Below are 12038 nucleotides of genomic sequence, written 5' to 3' on the forward strand. Positions count from 1 at the left end.
TTCACTGCTTTCTACTGAACCAGAAGATGTCAGTTAGGATGAATTAGAGAAGGTGAAAGTTATCCAGAAATATTACTTACATACAAGGATTCAATCTGGTGTTTGTAATTGAAACATTAAAATGGATATAATAAAAATAAATCTACAGACCAACGTGATTTTTACCATACATTTTTGGTTTATTCGTTTAAAATACTTCACCAGCTTCCGATGTCGAAAATTGTAACCTATAATTTTTTATGGTGTAAATAGTATTTTAGTTAAGTTTTTATTTTCATTAACTAGAAAAGCTGATTAACCGTAGTATTGAACGTTTATGATGCTGACACGACGAAACTTGTGCACTTGACTTTTGGAATCGAAATTTAAGTGAATGTAAAGTTTGAAATATGTGAATTATTAAAACGCAGTAACCTAATTTGATATGGAGGGAAAAGAGAACCAGGATCATTCGCATGATGTATTGTTAGCGTATTTCAAGTAAGATATAATTGTAATGTGCTGCGTAAATAATTTAATATTATAATTTTAACCTCTCTCTCTGTGTCTGGTTGTTGAATTTTAGTCTCAGAGTCAGAATTAAAATGACCAAGCACAATTGTTAATTATGTAAACGATGAAAGAATACAATAATTAAACTAAAATTTAGGTGCTTCTGTTCTATCAGTTTTATGTCGTTTACTATTTGTAGTACTACTACTTCTCACTACTGTTAGAAACACCAAGTCCAAGACCTGAGTTCTTACATCTTTCTTGAATTAATAATTCTACTATTACTAGTGTTGTACTAGTTGCTGTTGCTAATACATTTGCTAGATGTTTCACTGCTAGATTCAACTCTACTAATCGTAACTTTTACAAAAGACATTGCTCACATCACTAAGTGCGAAGAAATAACAAATTTTTAACCAGATAACGCTGCACAACAATTTTTTTTGAAAAGTTTTGCTTCCTGAAAAGATTTTGCTGATTGGACAGGTACCTGGTGGGTATGCTCAAGTATAGTTTTGGTTTTACTCCATCACATAGGAATCTGAGAAATAGTTAACTGTTTACCGGCAATAACATATTTAATTGCATTTATGTTTCTAATATGCTATTAAGTTCAATGTAATTAAAAGTGTTTTTTCCTGATTTTCATTTGTATTCAGTGTCCGGTGCATCGCATTGCAGTGTCCCATAGTAGTCAGCAAGCATTGACGGATTCCAGTTGCCCTGATATCGTTTTTCCATTGTAGCAATGTCCTGGTGAAACTGAAGATTTCGATGAAACGATACATGATGGGCAAATTTGGATGTGATTTTCGTGATCAGCAGCCAAATATTTATAAGGAACACCCAACAGTGTTCAAGAAGTAAAAAACTTTGTTGTGCAGTGTAACTGATATAATATTTATTTTACATGTTTTGTAACTATTCTAACTCGCGGATTATTGAGTGAGAAGACCAAAGAGTGAAGTTTAAGATAATAAATGAGTACTCCACACATGTTCCTGTGAAAGTAAAATTTAGTAATTGGTATTAATTTCTTTCCCAATTTATTTACAAATAATACAAAATTGACATGAGTTTTGAAAATCTTTGAATTAAATTTATCTTTTTATCTTAACAACAAACTTACATAATCATTATTTTTATGAATATTCATGCAATTTCAAATGTCAAGAAAAATAGTTCTTTCATATGTCATCATTACCAACTCACTTGCATCTTCACGTAGTTGGCATTAAGTGGTACGGATTTCCCTCCAGTCTTATGAACTTGAGGTGAAGATGGTATGATACTCTTCCTATCTTCATGTTGCAGTTGGGTCTTGATGGTGTGAGTTTTGGATTGCATTTGACTTACTAATAGTATGGTCCTCATTTTACCCCTTTGTGGATGTTGGTTCCCAGCAGCATCGGTTTTGGATGTAGTTGACGCTTTGTAGGATCCATTGTGCCTTAGCAACGCTACACCACTGCAAGTAATTAGATGTATTAGAGTTCCCTGCTATTTAAACCTTTTAGCTTATCTTTTTTTTTTTTTAATTTCTCACTGCCTTCTTTAAATCTTACCCACTTTTATATTTTCCTTGGTAAATATAATAAATATTGCATGGTTTAGATACTTATCCTGCCACATTTATCTACAACTGGGATGTACTCCTCTGTCTATCTGCCCACATATGCAACATCTTTTCACAAAAGGTAAAGAGCATATCTGGTTTAGAAGTTGTCCAATCTCCCATGAAGATCTCCTCGTGACAAGTTTCCTTTGGATGATTTTTTCTTTTCCTCTCACTGGTCCCACCATCTGTTCAATGTGGGATTCTAGCTATATATATGTGAGAGGAGGTAATGTACCATAGTGGACATTATAATTTACCTATAATGAAAATGTATTTCTAATAGGTACTTACCTCATCTCACCCTTCCTCCGTACTGAAAACTGGCTTCCATTTTCTGCCAGCACTTGTGAAATGATAGATTAGTAGAATTGAATAGAGGGAGTTGTATGTATTGCAATAGTGTCTTGCTTTTTTAATGGTGGAGGATTTTTGCATGAGAATTTGAATTCAAGATGCACTGGAATCATTCAGTTTCATATGGGTGAGAGTTTCAAGGCTTGTGACATGTGCATAATGTTTTTTCATATAGAGGCCAGCATTGAAAGAAAATACCTATTTATGTCAAAGGGGTTAAAACCTACTGGAAATACATTTGCAGGATAGGAAAATTATAATATTCCCCTTGTTGGTTACTATGACCAATTGGTATAGAAAATCACCCTGAATTATTAAGTACATTTTTCTCTTTATGACTAATTGGTGTAGAAAATTGTTCTAAATTATAAAGTAAATTTCTCTCTCTAGTCATTTGGGTTGATACACTTCCAAGTAATGTGCCTAAAATTAAGTCTCCGATAATTGTTTCATCAATGTTCTGATTAATAACAACTTTGATTCATTATACAGCTTCTCATTTACACCTTTCATTTGTTCAGGTGGCATATAATTATCCATTAAAAATATAGTACCCCATGAAATTCCCTTAAATAACCCTTAGTACATGAAGATTCAATATGTATAGACTTGTATATGTCTTCAGTGCTGACAGGCTTCAGTTATTTCATTTCATATAAAACTGTAATGCCCTCTTTTAACATCCATTAGTATTAACTAACTTAGAACTCCACATTTTTATATAAAACAAAAAAATTCTGTTATTATAGTATTCACCAGCTCTAATCAAATATTAATAATTTTCATTTTATTTGAGTCTTCTGTTTCAAGTAAAGCCTTGAAAAGCAAATTTAGGCTTAGTATTTCCATCCTTCTCACTGCAAATAAGTAGCTGTATTAGAGTTTTCTGCTATGTAAACATTTTGTTAATTTTTTCCTCATTGCAAACACCCAGTGGTCTAGATCTATTAGGCTTTAGCCAGAATGCTAATTAAATTCTCTGTAGCATTTAACTTTCTATTTTTTAGTACTGTACTTATAAACCCAGCACTCAAATTCTTATTACTTCCAAAGCAACCTTTACCTTAACTCCATCAATTTCTTTTTACTTGTATATTTTCTGCTCCTAGCTTTCTATTATCACTCTGATATTGTAATTTGCCCAGAACTATCTCCCATCTCCAATTTATCTTTAAGTTTGCAAGCTCTGGAAATATAGTCTCATTGGCTTTATACAGGGTTACTATTTCTACCTTTCATGTTTTTAAATTGAAAATTTCTGAAACAGTAATTATGTTTGTGTGTGTGTGTGTGTGTATGTATAGTTATAAGAGTTATACATGTATTTCTGTTGTTCAGTAATAATGGCTGTGATAAAAATGGCAACAGTGATACTTTTAAGTGGAAAACTCATTATTACATACAAATCATAAACAGACAGTTCTTCTATAACTTCTTTCCTTTTTTATTTATTCCATAATCACTCATTTGAGAGTTTTAGGACTGCAGTATGTGAATTTATATCCCTTGTGTGAGGAAATGTAATTCATAGTCATATTCATACAATCATCATTACATTTCTGTAAATCTCTTAAATCTTTATATGAGAATTCTGAAACAATAATTACACACATACACACATGCTATCTTCCTTGCACACATGTCTGAGATTTGCATGCCACTGAGCTTGAAATAATTCCAACCTTCATTTTCATGTTGGACATGTACAGGGTGGCCCGTAAGTCCTTACCCATCCATATATCTTATGTATCCAATGTATCTGTGTGCTGTCCCTCATTCTCACTGCATAATATTATGGGACACCATGTTCTGTGAGACATTTTCCTCAACGTAGCAGGGGTTATTGTTCCAAATGCCGCGGTAACAGCTGCCTTCAACTCATCATTATTATTATAATGTTGTTTATAATAACATATGGATGGGTGGGGACTTACGGGCCACCCTGTACCACACTAGTGCATGATGATGATGTCATGTGACAAAAACCTTCAACCAGTAAGAGAGCAACACAGTATTTATGCACAGTAACTTCTTTGTATATGCTGGCACTCATGTTAACTTCATTTTTCTGCTTGGCATTGGAATGAATATGCATGTTAAAATTTCTCATCTGACTTCAGTTTGAGGAGATTTGCAGTTACAAAAGTTTCATTTTCTCTAGCTTTCTTTTTCCAAAATCCGTAATTATTTTTGGGAATTATTAAATGATGATGATTGATACAACAAAGGCAGCAATATATTATCAATTACCACATGCTTTATGGGCCTTCATGTTCCATTCTATCAGCCAACATTCTTTCTTTTCAGTTGGGAATGGTCTTTAAGATTATAAATTTAACCTGATTTGCTTTGGTCAGTGCCTTACCATTCAAGACATGTTCTTAATCTTCCTGTCTCTTTTTGGATTTCATTTTCAGATATATTCATTTCTTTATCATTTGCTTCTGTCATTTAATATTGCTCATTCTTCATTTCATAAACTCAAGTGTTAGGGTTTACTTCATTTTTCATTGTTGCTTGCTATTAGAGTGTATGCTGTTTTCTTACTTTAACAGCTCTCACTAACATCTATATGCCGTGTGCTTTCTCCCCATCATGTTTGACTTTTAACATGATTTACTGATACTTTTCATTTCTAGATTATCTTTCTTTGGTATCTGTTTGGTCTGCTTGGGGATCAGGATCCTTGCCTTCTACTGTGATCTCTAGATCCCTATTTTCACATATTTGCATTTTTCTTACCATTCTTCTGTATTTCATTTACTCCATATACCTTTTATATGAGGCACTTTATTGTGCTACAGAAAGGTTTTCTGTAAAGATTCATTCTTATCTGTTTGCCAGTTAACCTGTTCCAGTATTTCTGCTGTTAGGTCTCATTGTGTCAAGTTATGTTCTTTACTGTACACCTTCCTCTTTCTTGTGTACCTTCTTCTTCAGATTTCCTTTCTTTATCTGGATGTTTTCAACTATGTTTCTTACCAGAGACCAGAACTGCTGGTGTATGACCTCAGTCATCATTATTCCAGATTTTTCTTCTTTCTTTACCTTGCCCTTTTACTCCCATTCCTCATCTAGATCAGTTTACCCCTAATCTTTCCATTCCATGTTCCAGGCTTTACTCCTTTTCTTGTCCTTTCTCTATCATATTTCTGGACTTTTGTAGTTAGTAACTATCATGTGACATTTGGCCTGAGGAGTACTCATCTCTTCTCCAGTGGTTGGTCTTATTTTCTGCTAACAATCATTTTTCATTTTGTTCACCATGGTCTCTCTCCTCACTTCTGTTTTCTTCCCTCTGACCCTTTCTGTTGTCTTTTTCATCCTCATCTGTGATTGGCTATGGTTGATGGGCCAAACATTTTTCTACACCTCCCTATTGACCCAACCTCCACATGTTCCACATTTAATCCATTAGATTCTTTTCTTCCTATTCCTTGTTTTCCTTTTAACATAGTATCGATTCCTTTTATATTCTTTTGTATCATGAAGACTTTTATTTGTCAACTTTATGACCTACAGTTGCTATTTCTTTTCTATGGATGACTGATTTGTATTGGCCAGTTCTTGGGTGGTAACTTCTTTCATAGGAGGTTACTCAGTGTGGGTGTGGGATTTTGAAGATATCTAAGTCCATTTTGACATCCAGTCATTATATGTGGTACTTATAGACATTTTCATCATCTCGTATCTAAGGTGAGCTAAGCCTTCTCCTATTTGCCTGCAAACTATGATGTATCTAGTCATCAGGATTTATGCTTTAAATAATTCTCTTACATTAAAATTTCACACAGGCTGATTCAATTACTTTAGAACCCAATTGATAAGTTTTTTTCTCTACTCTTTATTATAATACAATATGGGATTATAATGGTTTAAAAGTTGCCACTAGGCACTCTCTATGGCTAAACATACATAGTCTAGATATGTCATTTTATATGTGTGTGTGTGTGTGTGTATATATATTACCCTGCCGAGGCCTAGAACTTTTTACAAACTGCAGGAGGCTATGATGTACCAATACCCAAAGCAGTGAGAATGTTTGAGTAATGATTTCAGTTCATTACAATTGAACAATACAACAATTGGTACATAAACAGTTACATAAATATCCTTGCCATAAATGTGTATTCTAAAAATAATATAAACTAAATAATACTGTTGTGTTAAATTTAATATGAACAATTGTGTATATCTAATATATCATGTATTTGTAAAATAATAGTATATATCTTTACTGCAGCTCACTTGAACATAAGCCTATTGATTGTTGAAAACTCCAGAGTTGGTAAATTTTAATATCAGGTGAACAAGTAATGTTTTTATGTACATTAATAATAAATGAAGTATTATAACAATTAACTGAATCCATCAAAATTTCTTCAAATTGGGACCAGGGGAGCAACTGTTTTTTTCTTTTCCTTAGTCATCCCATTTTTCTGGGATTTGTTTGTAAGTTAGCATTCCTAATTATTTTTTCCTGCTCGAAATGGATTCCTGTATGTGGTGAGGGGACCTCTCAGAGTAGGTTCTGTGCTTTCAGTTTACCTCTTTTGGGACCTAAACATCCACACATGTGCTTGCTGTACGTGGTGACTTGTGAAGAAGAGTAGAGGATCCTGGTAGTTGAGGGGTCCAACCCTAAAACACAACTTTGGCTTTGAATTACTGGAGACAGGTGGCCTTGTTCACCCTCTCTAGGGTAAGTTACGTGGTTTACTTGGGCTAGGGTCAATCTGGTAGCAGTGTTAGAATTTCTCAGTGGGCATTGTGGACATTGTGTCTGATGCCTGTGTTCAAGTATAGTACTCATGAAACCCTAGTTTTGCTACAACATTCTTGTTTGTCTCTGTAGTGTGTCCCTTCTTAGGGCTCCATGGTGGGTGAGGTCAATGGGCACTGAAATGTATTGCCTTTATTATAGATACTCCCATTTAAGAAAAAATAAATAAAAATAAAAAACAATTGAAAAAAAACAACAGATTATTAGAAAACGATCACACCTGGACGACTGTTTCATAGTCACTATCACAGTCAGATTCTATAACTAGATTTCTGGTTATGCATTCCTTATCTAAGAAATCCTTAGTGCAGATGTATTCCTTTTTTTTTCAAAAGGGATTAGAGGAGCTTGCTGGCTCATCAAAGTCAGTAAAGAAATTATGCTCTGGAGACTTTTGGTGGAAACATCTGTTTTCATCTCTGTCACTGCAACATCTTCCAGTGACTGCCTGGGTCCACTTCCTTGGGCTTCAGGCTCAGGTGTTTCCTGGGGTATGTTCTTTTCTGCAGCCCTGAGATGCAAAACAGTTATTCATTCATGCTGTCAGTCATTGGAATCTTTGTCCATAGATAGAGACCTGCCTACTCAACCCAGGACAGGATCCATGGAAGTTGATAGATCTCTGTTGAATAAAGAAAAAAAAAAGTGGTCAAAAACAGAAAGGCTTTCTACTCCATTCTCCTACACATAAATAAAAATGTCCACTTTAATACTGTGGAACTGCTGGAGTTTTTGTTTGAATATAGATGACATTAAAGAGTTGATTGATTTTTACCATCCTGTGTCTCTCTCCTTACAGGAAATGTTTCTGAAACCTTCTGATGCAGTCACCCTTTGGCATTTTTTTTTGTACAGAAATGACAGGTTGTATGGTGAACAAGTGCGTGGATGGGTTACACTGCTGGTTGATGAGCATATGCTTACCCTGTCTTTGCCATTCAGTGCACCCTTGGAAGCTGAAGTCATCCGTGTTTCCTTGGGTTGTACCATCACTATTCATTCTTTCTACCTGGCTTCTGAAGTGATCCATGATTGTTCAAACCTTGATTTGCTCATTGAGCAGTTACTGTCTCCCTTTTTAATCCCTTTGGGGTGGTGCTGATATTGATGGAAGGGGTTGTTCCATAGAGCTTATGCTCTTGGATCACTCTTCAGTACTGGTTCTTATACTCATATTCATGCACCCATACAATCTTTTACTGCTGTTGATCTTTCTATCTGCTCCCCTTTACTTTTCTCTTACTCTTCTTGGAGGGTTGACAGTAACCCATGGGACAGTGATCATTTTGAGCGAGACTGACCACAGTTGATGTCACCTGATCCATGTGCCTCCATGGTAGTTGGACCAGGCCAACTGGCCCTCTTTCACTATGCTCTCAGAACTTGATCCTGCCATTGTCTATAAGTCATTGATAGGTGACTGCATGAAAGCAGTGACTGACTGAATTGTTCAGGCAGTTGCTTAGTGTATTCCTAAAACCTCTGCACATTTTCTATAGTATCCTCATCTGTGGTGGAATCCTACCTGCCACATGGCAAGAAGGCTTTAAAATGGGCGTGAGATATCTTTCGTAGGTATCCAACACTTTTAAACTGCATTGATTTTCAGTATGCTATTGTGCATGCTTGACAGGTCAGACATCAAACCCAGAAGAAATCTTAGATTAAATACACTTCTAGCATCTCTTTTACCACTAGTTCCAAAGTCATATGGAAAAAGATTTGAAAAGTCAGTGTAAAGTATACTTCTGCCTCCCTTTTTAATCTTGTTTTCTGATGCCCAGAGCATTGCTGATACTCTCAGCAAAAGCTTTTCTCATGCATGTAGCAATTCTGCTTCATCCCACACCTTCTTATCCATCTAGACATGGACAGAGTGATCATCTCTTTCTCTTCAGGCTGATCATCTCTATGACTATAATTACCCCCTTTATGCTGGTGAAATTCTTCATCAAACTGGCAGCGCATCAGTCAGACCTGATAATATTCACTATGAGATGCTGCACCATCTCTCTCCTGCCTCTTTTACTATTCTGCTGGTTTTTTAACTGGATGTGGCAGGAAAATGCCTTTCCTGATACTTGGCACCATGTTATTCTTTTCCCTATTCCTAAGCCTGGGAAGGATCCCAAAATTCCTTCAGACCACTGTCCAATTGCTTTGATTATCTGTCTCTGTAAGACCTTAGGATGATAAATGCTCGTCTTGTTTAGTTCTTAAAATCAAATTATCTCTTTTCCACCCAGTGTGGGTTCCAATAACAGCTCTCCACTGTGGATCATCTAATTCTACTTGAAATGTCAATCAGGGAAGCCTTTCTCATGTGAGATCTTGTTTCTGTATTTTTGAATTTAAGAAGGTTTGATACTATGTGGAGGTATTGTATCCTGTGTTACCTCCACTCATACAAGTTGTGTGGCCATTTTCACATTTTATTAAACATTTTTCAATGGACTGGCAATTGCAGTCCATTGCAACACTTTCCCATTCTTTCCTGCAGGAACTTGGAATCTCTCAGTGCTATTTCTTGAATGTCACACTTTTCATTGGAAAGATTATTGCCATCAGTGGAGAATTCTGCCCTACACTTGCAAATGGTCTCTGTGTTGATGACTTCCACATTTTGTGTTACTTGTCGACCATGAGGTTTATTGAATGACAGCTACAGACTTTCCCCATTCATTTACTAATGTGGGTCACAATAAACAGTTTTACCTTTTCCTGCTCTAAAACCATTTGCATGCATTTCTACTGCCAGCAGGGTATTCACCCCTTATTTTGAACTCCATCTCAGAAAAGGTGTGCCTCCCATGGTCCCTGAGGCAATGTTCTCTGGAATTATCTTTGACCATAAGCTGACCTTTATTTTACACATCAAGCAGCTATATGTCAAGTGTATAAGAGTGCTGAACATCCTCTGTGTCCGTTCTTCTATCACTTGGGGAGCAAATCAATGTTCTGTGCTGAAAATCTATCTTGTCCTCATTTGATCAGAACTAGACTATGTGTTTCTGGTCTATGGGTCTGCCAGGGCCTTGGCTTTGAAGATGTTGGACCCTGTTCACCATCAAGGGCTTCTTCTCTGTTCAGGGGCCTTCTGCTCTTCTCCAGTCCAGAGTTTGTACACCGAGTCTCATGAACCTCCTCTACAACTCTGCTATATGCAAGAGACTTTACTGCATGCTTCAAAACTTCAATATTTACCACAGCATCCTACTTGTAGTTGTGTTTTCTTTTCTCAGTGGGCTATGTTTTTTTCAGAATAGACTGCCTACCATTGTTCTTTTTGGCCTTCATATCGAGGCACAGTTAGATGAATTGGGTTTGTCCTTGGATAACACTGCTGTTTCCTATAGTAAGTCCATCCTATCATGGCTTATTACCATCCCCAAATGTGACCTTTCTTTGAGTCATAAGAAGAAGGTAGATACTTCCAATTGGAAGTATCACCTTCTACTTGCCAGAGAGCTTTTAATCCATCCTTCCATTCCTATTTGTATGGATGGTTCAAAATTTGATGACTGTGGGCTCTACCATGGTTCTATTGAGTTTTTCTGGAAGCCAGGCTGTGTTAATATTCATAGGAATTAGCTCACTAACATAGCAGCTAAGTCTGTCTGCTCTGGTGCTACCATGGCTTATACCTCTTCCATATGTGGACTAGTCCTGGATTCAAGGCTTGGCTTCATGCCAGTTGGCAGTCAACTTGGGGTGAGCAACATGATAACAAGCTTTTTGAGATCAAACCTTCTATTGCTCTTTGACCATTTTGATTCTGTAAGGATTGAAAGGAGGAAGTTGTCCCGACTACATTGGTCACAGTTTTTTAAGTCACCGTTTTCTTTTACCAGTGTATCAATGTGTGGTCTGTGTGACACATAAGTTACGATAGCCCACATTTTACTGTTGTGTCATTCCTGTGGCCATGAGTGACAGCACCATTTTAGTAGACATATTTTAACCATGGGTTCACCCTTAGTGTTGGACAGTGTCACCATTGCCAATGACACTGTCCACCTCAGTTGTGTTTTTAAAGTTTTAAGAGCCATTGGCCTTTTTAACTCTAAGTTTTTAATTAAAAAATTGGACTTTCTTTTGTTTAAATATGATTTCTTTTTATGTATTTTAACAATTTAACTTTTATTTTTACTTTTTATCAGTTTGGTGCTGATTACCTATTTGCTTTGAACCAATAAATGCCAACCAGTCAACCACTTCACTCTTCTCTTATCTCAACTGACCTCATCCTACCTCTTTTGCCTGTGAACTGTGTCTTTATCTGGTCATTGAATTTTACACTTCTTATTCTCTTACTGCATGAAAGGTTCTTTCCCTTTTGGGGATCCTGGTTTCATTAGAGCCCCCTCACCTTCATTTGGATGTCCCCTCATTTTTCTTCTATGGTGTTGTTTGTCCTTTTTTGTGAGCCTCTTCTCTAGGAATTATCAGAACAACTGGACTTTTCCTGTCCTACTTTCTATATTCCTTTATCACCTTTTCTCTCTCAGGCCAGTTTCATCCCTTCTACAATGCTTCTTTCAAAGATTAGGGTACATTTTTGCAGGGGCAGGTCTTTTGAAATTTGTATGTTAGACTAGTTCTATTGCTTTTTGACCGCGTTGATTCTGTAAGGATCGAAAGGAGGAAGTTGTCTTGACTACATTGGTTACAGTTTTTTAAATTGTTTACTTTTATCTGGGACTGATGCACCTTTTCTCTTTTTATTGGGCATGTTCCCATTCTACTACTGAAAGTTGTTTGGTTACATTCCACTCAATCTTTGCTATGGCC

At 36.1% G+C, this 12038-nt stretch overlaps 1 protein-coding gene across 5 annotated transcripts in view; it reads left to right on the forward strand.

Annotated features, from left to right (window-relative positions):
• Positions 1 to 288: 288 nt before the first annotated feature.
• Alg11 (ALG11 alpha-1,2-mannosyltransferase) overlaps positions 289 to 12038 on the forward strand; it is a 36981-nt gene continuing 25231 nt past the window's right edge. For 3 of the 5 annotated variants that reach the window (XR_013029449.1, XM_076506685.1, XM_076506683.1), the window contains exons 1-2: positions 312 to 480; positions 1152 to 1355. Coding sequence is in view for 4 of the 5 variants with exons in the window: in XM_076506685.1 (XP_076362800.1) it covers positions 1267 to 1355 (89 nt within the window). In the remaining variant the exon portion in view is untranslated. Of the gene's footprint in view, positions 481 to 1151; positions 1356 to 12038 lie in introns of all 5 variants that reach the window. The other 2 variants (XM_076506686.1, XM_076506684.1) reach the window with 2 other exon arrangements.

The sequence above is a fragment of the Tachypleus tridentatus genome, chromosome 6 (genome assembly GCF_004210375.1).
Source record: "Tachypleus tridentatus isolate NWPU-2018 chromosome 6, ASM421037v1, whole genome shotgun sequence".
Taxonomy (NCBI): domain Eukaryota; kingdom Metazoa; phylum Arthropoda; class Merostomata; order Xiphosura; family Limulidae; genus Tachypleus; species Tachypleus tridentatus.